Source organism: Panthera leo, chromosome C2 (genome assembly GCF_018350215.1).
Source record: "Panthera leo isolate Ple1 chromosome C2, P.leo_Ple1_pat1.1, whole genome shotgun sequence".
In the NCBI taxonomy this organism is placed as follows: Eukaryota; Metazoa; Chordata; class Mammalia; order Carnivora; family Felidae; genus Panthera; species Panthera leo.
In genome coordinates, this window is record NC_056687.1 from 10473455 (window position 1) to 10487039 (window position 13585).

General features: G+C 47.9%; 1 protein-coding gene across 5 annotated transcripts in view; it reads left to right on the forward strand.

Moving 5' to 3' along the window:
- Positions 1 to 13585, forward strand: part of RUNX1 (RUNX family transcription factor 1) — a 251876-nt gene that overhangs the window by 165468 nt on the left and 72823 nt on the right. For all 5 annotated transcript variants that reach the window (XM_042903602.1, XM_042903604.1, XM_042903601.1 and 2 more), the window contains one exon: positions 1292 to 1448. In XM_042903602.1, coding sequence (XP_042759536.1) covers positions 1292 to 1448 — 157 coding nt within the window. The remainder of the gene's footprint in view (positions 1 to 1291; positions 1449 to 13585) is intronic.

Sequence of the window (13585 nt, forward strand, 5' to 3'; positions counted from 1 at the left end):
AGGAAAAGAGGGTCGAGAATATAGGTATTAACCCCCAAATTGGGTAAAAATGAAGAGGTAGAAAACACAGGGAAGAAATAATCCCTAGAGAATGCTTTGCTGTTCCCACTCAAACACAGTATGAAGAAAGCGGCTGTGTAATTGGCATGATTAACACAAATGCACTACTGACTGAGAAAGTACCATGAGGAATATCAGAAACGATAGAACTTGGGGTATTTTCATTGGAAGTCCTGTGACCACTTTAAAAAAAAATAGAAGCAATGGAAATTTAGCTGGTAATAGTTGTCTAACCCCAATAAAGAGTTTCTAGAAGGGTCAAATGATGGGATACGACTGCACAAAGCATCTTTATACCACACTCTTCAGAGCATTTTACCTTGGAAATTACTGCTTTTTTCATTACCTGAGTATCAAAAATACTTATCTACCAGTCTTGTCTACCAGCCCTGTTAGGAAATCCATTCCTATGCAATTACGTTAGCGGAACTCCTCTTCAAGGTCAGCTGGGTTTGGGGAAAACCTCAGTCAACTATCAGGATGCAGCGGACGCGTCTGGGGGACCCACAGATCTAAAAATGCCACCTAGTTCCACTCCTGAATTCAGAGCAGCACATAACAGGGAGAGCCCCTCTTCTCTGACGTCTGTTGATGTTGGAATTAGTAATAAACAAAGGATACACTTCTGATTTTTTTTTTTTCCTTTGCCTGCCAGAATTCCCTGCTACTGACAATCAGAATAAGAGAAGCGAGCAGGGGGTCTCAATGATGACCTGCAGAGGGACAGCATCCCTCAAGAACGGTCAACAATTCAGTTGTAATGATCGAATTCAATTTTGGCAGAAATGAGTTTGAACACCTAAAAGCAAAGTTGGCCCTGTTAGGCCCATCAGTGGAGGTCTGGACAAGCGAAAAAAGGGGTTAGGTTATAGACTCACAAAAACAAGATATTACGTTTCTCAGATGTGCACGAGTAAGATGATTGCGTTCGTGAGAAGGCACAGCTTTCCAGAGCCTTGGCCGCATTCAGTCTCCTTCCAACTGTGCCATGTGACCTGATGTGGCTTTATTAGATGAATGTTTTAGGACTCGAAAATTTATATTTAGTTCTGGATAATGGAATTCAAAGAAATTCTTCCCATGAATAACTTTTCTGTCATTTTGCTATTCCTTTTGCAAACTTAAAAAGGATCACTTAATATACATTTAATTTTAGAGCAATTACTACACCAGAGACACCAACGTTTGTAACATTTCTGATGTCTGCGTTTGTCCCTTGGCTGGTGTTTAGGTGGTGGCTCTGGGGGATGTCCCAGATGGTACTCTGGTCACTGTGATGGCAGGCAATGACGAAAACTACTCAGCTGAACTGAGAAATGCCACCGCAGCCATGAAAAACCAAGTTGCAAGATTCAATGACCTCAGGTTTGTCGGTCGGAGTGGACGAGGTATGTATCCGTCAAAACTGAACTTGAAACACAAGTATTTACATGGCAACAGACCCAGATTTCAAAACCTTCTAGAAGTTTCCGTGATGGAAGTTCCCCCCTAGAAATAGTCTTCCTTGTTCTTATCACTACATCGAGCTTTTAAAAAATATTTATTTAAAACTTAATATGTTCTCAAGATTCATTGTTGCCTTCTATTATTGAGCCGGTTTAAAACTGCTTTGGAAGATGTAAAACATGAAATGTGAACTTCAAGGAAATCCCTCAGGTCCTCACTAAAATTTAAAAATATAAAACTCACCATCATGGAAACTGAGATCGTACAACTGGTGTTCTCAACTTGGTAATTATCAAAAATCTCTACAATAGAAGCCTCTAACTTAGATTCCATGAGCTGTCTGTGACAAGGGACCAAGTTTCAGATGAGCACTTCTGATCGTTTTAAGGGATATGCAATATATGGTTACTGAAATGTGGTTTCAAATTTACCATTTTATGGCAAAATATGAAGCCACGGTGTTGACATCCTTCTGGTTTGGTAGATTTGATGGCGTTTTGCCACCTTCCTTGTTTCGTGTCATTTGGATGCCTTATTATTTGGGGGAGGGGTCAGACCCAGTTAACATTTTCGTGCTAATGTGTTAAAGACTGGATTACCCAAAGGAACTGTTCTGTGTGTTTTGTTTTTCTGTGCCCATTACTGAAGTATTAGAGCAGAAAGAGGAATTTTGGCCCGTAAACCCCTCTGGTTTCCAATTATTTTCAAATATTGTGTTTTCCCTGCATTGTGGGAACTGAAGTCATATTTTATAAATAGCAATAAGTACTAGAAGTTTAATTGAAGAGGAAGGAGAGTTTGTTTTGAAAATCTCCTTTTCACGATATAGTAATGAATAACCTAATGCATACAAGTTGTTTCCAATATAATAAAAATCACGACAAGGGCCTGAACAACAGTAGATGACTCTTGTATTTAAAAAAAAGATTAAAGTATAACCAGTGGACATTTAAACATAAGAGTAATCGTTACTCTTTATAAAGGCATTGCAAAATATAAGAAACTCTGTGTTTGACTAGTCAAAGAGGGGAAGGGGTAAAGGTGTGTTGCTTTTGGGGGCAATCATTTTTGCTATCTTAGCCGTCCAGAGCATTTTTCAAATAGCATCCTAGGTTGAGAAAGAGAAAAAAAAAGAGATAACATGATTGAATACATATGTTCATAATACTATGTTAATAATAGGGTAATGCAAAGAAAATTATATCCACTTATGGAAAGCATGAGAGATGCTGTAATGTATAAAAGCATAAAGTCATTAAATGGGTTCACTTGTTATATTAAAAGTCCCCGCCTTTCAGTAAATGGAATTCACATTATGATTCAGAGATGTGTGTTTAGAAAACATCTCGAAGGCTTCAGATGAGTGGCTGGCCGAGTAGGTGAGAAGCCAATAAAACACAAAGGCCCTATCTATTGTCTGGGGCCTGCCTGCCTGCCAGCCTCGCTCGCCATCTCACTTCGGTTCTTGTGGATGTGCGTTATCAGGAACGATGGCCGAGTCTCACTGCACCGCATTCCCAGAGAAGGTCCCGTTATCGTAGCGCGCGTCTATGGGGGTCTGCGTGTTGGGTTTGGGTTATACAAGTGTGGGAAACTTGAACGGATCGTGCCGGTGACATTTCCCCACAAGCAGTGCTGTAGTGGCTTTGAGGCAGTATGCAGTTAGTCGGTGCTCATGAAGAATGAGATTTTGAAAGCAGCATGCTTCCTTTTCTGGCATCGAGGGCTGGTCTCTTGTCCCCCATTGGCCATTTCTGTTTTGAGTGGGTGACTAATAGGTGATTGTGTTTACCTGGGGAACAGTGAACTGTTTCCCCAAGGTGTGGATTGTTTGCACTTGGCTGCCTGATTCGTGCCAGAATGCCCTCGAGTTTGCATAAAACCCAAAGAGTAAAATAAGTGGACCCAAGGCCGGGCTGTCTTCTGATAACCTGGAACAAGAAAATCGATTAAAATGCCATAAAGGGACAATATCTGTTTGGAATTTGGAATGGGCTCTGCTTCCCCTGCGAGATAATAAGCAATCCAAAATATAGGAGCCCTAATTACACATTTGACCCAATTATGGTTATCCTGTAGATTGTTGGTCTTGAGTTATTTGTGTGCTTGTGTTTTTTTTTTTTTTTTTAGTCAGTACTACAAAACAAAACGGGCTGTCAAAAGGCCCCATTTGACTCTGTGTCCTTATGTCTCTCCATAGTTATAAAATACAACTCGATTTTACTCTCTCGAGTGGAAGTGTCAACATCGAAGCCTGCCAGATCTTTTTTTTTTTTTTTTTGTAATTTGCTTCCCATTACGAAGAGAGCAGATGATTCTACTAATTTTGACAATTAGCCTTAATCTTCCTCACTGAATCTTGTCCTTTAAAAGTGTCATTACGTTTTCTTAGGCGATCTTCAGGCTATTTACTGTTTCATTTTCTGGTTTTGAAAATGTGCCTGAAAACACGTCATTGGCATCAACACACCACAGTGGCCGAGAAGGTCCTGGCTATTGGCTCGTCCAAACATTTCTGTGCCAGTTTCGCATTCTGTCAAACAGCACAGATCCGATGGATTCTCAAAAGGGCTTGGTGCTCAGCTCCAAACGAAGGGTAGAAAAAGAAACTCCCTTTTCTTTCTACCAGCTGCCAGTCCATGCAGATTGGAAAACCTCGCAGAAATCGCCAGAGGTTGGACGTAGAAGGGTTTTTCTCTGTTCGACAAAACTGATCTGTCTGGGTGCTGGCTCATATCCAGGATCACACAACGTCTAACCTCAAGTTCAGTGCAACTGGGGAAACCTGCCCTTCCGGCTTTTAAGGCCTTGCTGACAACACTGGCCCCTAAAAAATATTGGTGAAGGCTTCAGCAGTCTGAACCGTCTTTCTTTTTCCCCTTCCCTCCTTTTGCTCCTTGCCAGTTTAAATCTCGTTCAGGGTATACTTCCCTTTTGGGAGTTTCTCCCTTCGATTTGGTGTCTCCATAGAAATGGACTCTTCCTTTACCATGGAAGAAGAGTTAGCAGCTCCCAGGGGAGGAGAGGTTATGCAGAGCACACAGGTTGTTGTTCAGAACCTTTCACTTAACCACAAGTTCTGGGACCGTCCCTCACCGCCGGAAAATTGAAGTTCAGGGTCAAAAGAGGTTCTCTGTGGCGAGGTGAATTAACAGTCGCTTCCATCAATTTACATGGGCAGTTGAGGCAGGTATCACCGACATTTGCAGCTACAGGAAAGCATAGCGTGGCTGCAGCTGAGAGACATTTAAGAAATTTTAGCAATGAGATCTGTGAGTGCTTCCGTCCCCGTTGGAGTACATAGCCAGTTGGAAAGCAATCGATCAATCAGGGAATACCGGCTTTAGTGAATTCATTTTAGAACCAAAGAGGAAATCTACCAGACCCTATCATCAACCACATCATAAACGAGGGAAGAGAATCCAGTGTAAATTTCCTTCTAACTTCTAAGAGTGTGATTTTTAATCTTTTGGGAACATCACAGAAAGTTTTGAAAATCCCTTGGAAGCCTTCTCCCAAGGGAAAAAATATACGCATATGCGCTTACACGCGGAGTTTCCCCTGCACAGTTTCGTTTTCCAGGACTGCTGAGGCTCATTTGTGGTCACCTTCTGGGGAGCCATGGACCGCCCCGGCCCAAGCCAAGAATCTGTGAATTTGAAACTTGCCTTGGAGGGCCAGCCTAGCACGGGGCTGCACACAGTAGATAACTGGCATATAAATAAGTGAACAGACAAGGCATTCTTCTTGCACCCTGTGTGTTTTGGTAACACCTGTTTTTATTATCGCCGGGACCTGCTTTGTATAATTAGGAAAATAGATCCCATTCGAACTGCTGGTCCAAACCTTTTGAAGGCCATCAGGTATGCACACGTGCTGTCCCTCAAAAGGGGAAGGGGCCCATTTTGTCAGAGCCTCATCTCAGTGAATGCCTGGACTCCCCCACACCCCTGCAGTGTGGATTCCATGCTCAGCCCCCATGAGGTCCCCAGTTCTCTGGGCTGTTAGAATGGGGTTTAATTTCTTGGAGGAATTTATGTGTATGTTGACCTCCCTGGCAACTTAAGTCTCCACTTTCAAAATGGTTACCCCTTCCCAATGCTTTTATAAAATGAAATTCCTTCATTATGTTCTTGCTCTGGATGTCTTCCCAGGCAGAATATTTACCCTGTCACTATCTGAGTTACTGCGTATTTATGTAATGTTTGTTACGTAAGGCACTTCCATTCTTAAGTTATTTTACATTATTTGGAGAACAGTATGAGGAGGTTGCGTTCAGATGAATGAAAGACTGCGGTTGACGTGAAAGGAAGGCACCTTTAGGAGAGGATAAACTGTCCTGATATCCTGACCGAAAAGAGAGGCATCTTTATGGAGAAAGAAATGGTCTGAATGATTCACAATATTTTCATAGGACCCAAGTCATTCTCCCTTGCATCACAGAGTCCTCTAAGAGGGGTAGGAAAAATTTATCTGACAACCCCAGAGTTGTTCCATGGGTAACATTCAAGATAATAAGCTGGTAATCAGATCTCCTGGAGAAAATATAAAAAAAGACACGAGGTGTATTCAAATCAACTCTCCCATTCTCCCCTTTTTTTTCTCAGTTGCTATTGATTTACATTTAAAAATTATATATTATATATATTTATATTCATACTTAGTATATATATGTTTAGTATATATATATTGAATATGTGTATGAGCATATATATACATGTACACACACTGAAATCTGCTCTCAGACTTCACTGTGGGCAAATATGGATTGAAAAAAAAAAAAAAAAAAAGACTTAACTTCTGATACACCAAGCCCTGCAAAGCCCTAGCAAATAATTCCTTTAGACGACAGGTCGAGAGCTCGTGTCCATGATCTGATGTAGAATCCATCTTTTCTTTTTTTTAATTTTTTTAAGTCTACTTATTTATTTTGAGAGAGAGCACGAGCAGGGGAGGGGCAGAGAGAGAGGGAGAGACAGAGAATCCCAAGCAGGCTCCGCACCGTCAGCACAGAGCCCGATGCGGGGCTCCGACCTGTGAGATCATGACGTGAGCCGAAGCCAAGAGTCGGACACTTACCCCGCTGAGCCACCCAGGCGCCCCTAAAATCCATCTTTAGAGATCAGCTTTCTCATTCTGTTTCACATTTGCCAATAAAAGGGGTAGCAACACTTTCTTAAAGCCGGTTGCTCCCTTCCTTCCCCCGCCCTCCCATCAGCACCGCCACCACTATCACCACTGGTGGTCCTTGTCCTGTTAAGACGTGGCAGGGACCAAGGAGAAAAGCCCTCTTGGAAACTGCTTATGCCTCGAGCACAGAGTTTCAGAATTCATCTCTTCATGGTTTTCTTGCTGGTGTTACAAAGTGCCAGACGTTGCTGATAGGGTCAGACGGTTTTTTGAAATTGAAGTGAGTGGCCCGAGCAATATTTCAGAGCTGGTGGGCAGACGCTGGACCGCGCACCCGCCCTCCACCCCTTCCGTGCCAGCCAGCTTGCGTTCGGCCAAGGCAGTTCTTTTTGGTGGGGACAGGGGACTCTCAATCAGCAAGTGCCTCCGAGACAAATAATGGTTGAATGATTTTTAGAGCTTCCTGTTTCAGCGGCAGGCATTATAGACATAAACAGCGGTCCGGCCAACGGCCACGACGCTGCTCTGGTTCTAATAAATCAGTTTTGTGTTTTCTTTCTGTGCCGGTTGGCGAGGGGCAAGAGAGGGTGGAGAAGATTGGTGAGGGAAGAGCATGTTCTGTGTTATTATTTTCTTTTGAAAAAGAAAAATTACTTGTCGGAAAAGAGAGAGAATATACTGTCTGACTGTTTGCTTTCTGTTGATGATTATAAAACGAGTTCGGATCACTCGGGGGGTGTTTATAAACAGTCACGTCCTGTCAGTATGAAGAGGTTATGTGTTTTTGAAGGATCTGTTGGGCTTTCAGTCAGTGAGTGCGTGTGTGTGCGTGCGTGCGTGTGCCATGTAGCCCCACCGAAAAGCCTTCTTGGACCAAATTATCTTTGGCACTACACGCATGCTAAAGGATGCGATTACCAAAAATTAATAAGTGAGCAGCGTAGATTGAATGAGTTGCCTGTGAATACTTCCAAATGTGCCGACTCACTGTCGGGGCGTGGGGGACATATCGCGGCTCTTCAAGATGTGTATTTTTGTAGGGGCACCTGTCGGTGGCTCAGTCGGTGGAGGTCACGATCTCACGGCTCTTGAGTTGAGCCCTGCATCGGGCTCACTGCTGACGGTGCAGAGCCTGCTTCAGATCTTCTGTCCCCTCTCTCTCTGCCCCTTCCCCACTTGCGCTCTCTCTTGAAAATAAAGAAACCAAAAAAAGAAAAACATTTTCACATACACACATGAGTTGGGCTTCAGGCAACGCCTGGCCCCCATCGCCACAGCAGTTCTGATGCGAGTCCCTCGCTCGGCAGAGGTACGTTCGGTCTGTGTTCCAGACGGAGCTCCCCGTGGCGTGCGCTTTGCCCCGCGCTCATCTGGGACTCGAGCGTGTCCCCAGCCTCTGTCGGGCACAGATGCCACGCAGGAGCTCCACGTGTTGTCGGAGAACTTCCTCTAGTGAGGGTTTCCAGGGGTCGAGGACCCTTAAGTCACGAAGTGATCCCAACATCCTTCTTGGAGAGGCTCTTGGCCTTTCTCAGCTGCTGGAGCCAGAACGGGTGTCTTGCGATGTCCTTGGTGTGGAAGCGTGCGTCTAGAAGCTACTTAAACTGTGTTCTTCTCAAAGAAGATGGAAGTAAATTTCCTGTTGATTTTTCAACTTAGATGAATCCCTGCTTTTACCTCGAGATTTCAGACCGTCATTAAGGATGTGTGGGTGGCGTCAGCCGTAGACAGTTCCACCTCCCGCAGCCTCCTGACCCAAGGAAACTCCTGGGTCTGGTTAATGGGAGTGCTGGCGGGCATTCTCAGGGTGCTGTGTGGCCCTAACTGAGTCACCTTATGCAAACAAAGGAGACTTTCCTTGGCTCGCTCGAAGGCACTGCACAGGAGTATGGGCGTTTGAGCTCAGCTGGTGATCTGTGTGCTTATCAGATCTCGGCAGACGAGGCGACGAGGGATGGGCCTGCTGGGAGGTGGAAACATTCCAGCTCGCTCAAGGCACTGGTTTTGGGTCTTTACGGTTGTTTTTCCTTCATTCTACTTGAAATTATTGTATGGAGTACAGTCAGTATCTATTTACTTTTAATGTTTTTGATTCTTTAATGTTTATTTATTTTTGGGAGAGAGAGACAGAGAGCCAGCAGGGAAGGGGCAGAGAGAGAGAGAGAGGGAGACACAGAATCCGAGGCAGGCTCCAGGCTCCGAGCCATCAGCGCCGAGCCCGACGTGGGGCTTGAACCCGCGAGCCGTGAGATCATGACCTGAGCCGAAGTCGGATGCTTAGCCGCCTGAGCCACCCAGGCGCCCTATTTATTTGTAATTAATGAGAAGCCGATCTAAACTCATCCCATGATACGGCTCTGGCTGCCCCTTTGAGTGGTGCACCTCCAGTGCCTACACTGCTGGGTCTTTCCAGGTGCTCTGTCTTCGTCATGCCTTTGGAAACCTCAGGGCAGGCCACAGTCGGTATTTTCTCCGTCTTTCTGCTTATCCATTTTGATGATGGGCTCACTCAGTCGTTCCCAGCTGGGGTGATTTTGACCCCCATGGGACACTCGGTAGCATCTGGAGACATTTTTGGCTGTCGCCACTGGCACGGGGATGTGCTGGTAACCTCTAGTGGGTGGAAGCCAGGGATGGGGCCCCACACCCTGCGGTGCACAGGCTAACCCGCCACCCCAACCCCCGCCACCCCAACCCCCCCCCACACACACACACTGGCAATGGAGTCACGCGTCTGAAACGTCAGTAGCGCTGAGACTGAGAACGCTCCTTCAGCACCACACTCATTCATGAGAAGTGGCAAAATGTCTCCCTTCCCCCCCTACCCCCAACACTTTCTGCCTCTCCCCAAAATACATGACAAGCTTACATTCAAAAGCTCACAGAGAATAAAAAAAAATAAAATTAGGAAACATCACTGAATAGTAAAGTCTTATTTTAAAAATGAAAACCTACGGGTGTTCTAGGTGCATACATCGGCCCCATCTCCGAACATGAACGTCCCCGGGCGGCAGGGGGACGTGTGGAGGCCAGGAGTGGCTGCGTGCGGGGCCACATGGCAGGAGAAGCTCTTCCTGGAAGAGTCCCCGTACTGCAGCCGGTCCCTCAGGAGTGTCCCACAGGTGTAGGGACTGGGAACCAGTGAAAGTGCCCTGCTGGCTTCTCAGTGCTCAGCACCCCCACCCGCACAGTGCTGCAGTCCGGGACCACCGATCCACCACTCTGGGAACATGAATCGGTGTGAACGGCCAGGGTCCCCTTGAACTAAAAAGTGCTGAAAGCAAAGTCCTGGAATGCATCACTGACAGACACCAGAAAGGGCTTGGTCTGCACACCTTGGGAAAGAAAAAAAACAAAAAAACAAAAACGGAGGAAACACGTAAAGGAGCAGAGAAGGGGCCCAATCTGCTGGCCGTCTCTGACATGGCCCTGGGTTCCCAGGTACCACAGACAGACAGGTGGGTCTCTTCCAGAACTTTCTCCCACCTGCCCCAACATTAGTTCTGCTCTCACTTGTTTCCCATCCTGAGATTCAGGGTAAGATGATTTGAAACACATCTGAAGGGGTTCTTACTGCATCAAGGTCGCGTCGGCTGCAGGCTGAATTTCTCAAAGAAATTTTGCTGGGAGTGCTTTCCCTGGTTTCCGTTGGCTTGCTTCAGCCCTGCGTGGAAACCCCCACTCTTACCTTTCCTGCCCCACGGACGCTCCCCTTTAGGCTCCCCCCAGTTAAGCAACCATCCCCCAGATTCAGCCGTGGAGATCTGTGGCATGTCAAATAATTAGAGATAGCTGGCTACCGAAATGGGAGTTCACGGGCAGCATCTGCGCTGGGGCCGTGCCGAGCCCATGTGCTTAGAGTGAAGGTCGCCGGGGAAAGAGCTCAAGAACAGCTGTGGCATGCACGGGGACACTGCGGGGGTAACCGAGACCCAAGCACCACGAAAAAGACGGGAGGATGTGCCTGGCGCTCCCAAGAGGTGGACCCCCAAGAATTTTCAAAAACCTGAAAGATCTGAGCCTGCACTAGAAAAGCACCGTGTGGTATCCTCAGTGCCTGGCACAGAGCGGAGTCTCATTAAACGTCTTCCGGCGAGTGACGGCTCCCGGACTCTTCGGGAAGTACAGCCTCCTGGTTAGTGCATGGACTTTTCTGGATTCTCGGCTGAGGCAGGTGTCTCACCCTCAATACTATCAACTTCTAGGGCTGAGTTTTCATTATTGTGGGGCTGCCCTGGGTGTTGTCGGATGGTTAGCAGTATCCCTGGCCTCGCCCCGGTAGCCGGTAGCAGCTCCCTTCCCAACTGTGACAGCCACAAATGTGTGCACGTGTCACCAAGTGCCACTGGGGGCGGGGGTGGGAGGGGCGGGGATCGCCCCGGGTGCAGAACGCTGGCACGGAGCTGTGCGTCTGTGGGCAAGTCACTTGACCTTTCTGAGCCTGATTCTGGCTCCGTCCTTGGCAGCGGGGGTGGGTGCAGGGAGGATGTCCTGACACAAGGGACACACGACAGGAGTCACTCACTGCCTCGCATGGTAGATGTGCTTCAGTGACAGGAACTCTGCAGAGGTGATGATGGAAACTGTGAGCTCGTAACAAACGACAGCCACGGGGACCTGCTGTGTGGTTTATCCAAGTGGACGAGTTTTCCAGGAGGGACATCAACCCTTGCCCTTGCTCGCCGGCCGCGTGGAGGTCTCGGGTCGCGAAAGAGTTATACGCAGCGGGCCCCGAGATCTCAGATGAGCGGTGGCAGAGGCGACATTAAATATGCACTGTAATTTGAGGCACGTTTTTCATGGGAGAAGAAGTTCTCCCAACTTAGCCATTGCACGTCTTTTGTGCAAACGTTAGTGGCATGCAAATGTTTAGGATTCATACATGCCCCTTTAATTCCCCACCGTATTTTAACAATAAACACTGCATTTTCACGATGAAGCAGAATAATCCCTTTGTCCTGTCGCTGGGCTCCACAGGCTGGCACCCAGGAGCGTCACATTCTTCCTGCACGGTAATTGCTGACTCCACCCAGGTTTGGGGAGTTTAGTACCATGGCGCTTGCCTTGGACTTGGACCGTACTTAAGGACACGCTGGCTGTTCCCCTGGGAGCCATTTTAAGGTTGTATCACAGCATTTTTAGAAACTGCAAGCGAACGTTCGTGCACTTTCTTTTGGCCATCTATAAATGGAGAATTAACTAATCTGGCTATTGCTTGGCAAAGTATCCTACTACATACTGTCGCCTCACGTTCTGTCCAAATCCACGGGCTCTGCATTACACCGAAGCGATTGCTTCCCAGTCAGTGTGCCTCTGACTTACAGGGGCAACCTAGAACCCACACGCCTGTTCGCCGTGATTCTGTGGGTCCACGGGAGGTAGCGCGGCGTGGCCCGAGGCCTGCGGGGCTCGCTAAGATGTGCTGGCCTCAGTCTCCCCATCTGTACAGTGGGCGTGGCTGTGCCTCTCACGCGCGCCTCGAAGGGTGTCCAGAGGATGGGAACAAGATGATGTGGGTGTGGCAGGACTCAGGAAGAAGAGATCCCGCTTCCCCGGGCATGTCCTTCCCTCTGCTGTGAGAAGCACGGAGGGAGGTGGGAAAAGAGCAGGTCGGCACGTGAGTCCCTGAATCAGACACTTAGGAAGGAGGCTGTTTTCCACTCTTGCTTCTGGATGCGAGGAATTCCTTTATCCTTCTAAGAACCTCATAAAACGAGAGTGCCTGAGACACAGCGGGAGTTTCACAAACATTCATAAGTAAATACAATAACAGTAGTATAATCGTTCCAGACATTGGCTGGATTTTTTGACATGGGGTGGACCTTGTGTTCTCGGTTTTAACTGGTAAGTCTCGCACAGGCTTCGGACGCTTCCAGTGCGGGAAGTAGAGGGTCCGTCACTTTTTTCTGAGACTTCACCCCCACGCCCGGAGGTGATTTAATGAGGGCACTTCGTTCATTCCCCCATTCATCCATTCATCCATTCACCAGATATGCATTGTGCACCTACTGTGTTCCAGGCACTGGGTCCCCACTGGAGATACAAAGATCAGCCAAAGAGAAGCCACAGCCTTTGGGAGCTAGCGAGGGGCCAGCAGTCAAGCAGATGAGCAGTCGCGCAGAACCTAGTGAAGTTTGTCTTCCCGGACAAACTGCGGTCTCCGTTGAGACATTTCAGGATGTCAGGTGAAGGCACCAAGAAGAGTGTCCGAGCAGAGAAAACAGGGCGGGCAAGAACACCTGCCCGTGGAGGAGCCAGAAGATGCTCCAGTGGCCATCTGGGGAGGGCTTTGGAGGAGGAGGAGACCCAGAGAGCGGCTCAAGGCCTGGGCCTCCTTCCACACTGGGAATTGGGCCTGGTCCCAGGGAAAGGGAGAACCGCCCACATGCTTTTAGGCAGGGGCTTGACATCAGCAGATACAAAGTGCAGAAAGATAGGCAGCTTGCAGATGTAGAAAGGGAAAGGGGGCTTGGGGCCTTCGAGACCGAAAACTGCCATTTCTGCCCGCAGGCAGCCTCGGACGTGTGCATACCCAGTTTGTAGACATCCTATTTGGTGAATGTCGTTGCCCCCAGAGTCCGCTCCTGCCGGGCCCTGCCTGCCACACCCCCAGTCCTGCCTGGCGCTTCTCCCTTCTTTCAGCCGCCACACCACCTGCCTTTCCGGAAGCAGCCGCTGTGGGGTCTGAAAGGCTGGAGGCAGAACGGAGGACCCCAGCGCTGCCTTCCCTTCTAAATGTCCACTCCTGGGTCTCTGCTGAAGCGTCGTGAGGGGTTGGGCTGTATCCTTGAGGCAGCCGGCCATCACACTATCAGAGTCAGGGCTAGGACGAGGCTACTTTGATCACCTGCCCGCTATGTAAGCCTCTGGCTCGATTTCCCCTGGAGGACTTGGGTCACCAACCAGAGGGCTCCCCCGGCCGCAGTTCAGGGTCTTGGAAGTGTTTGGG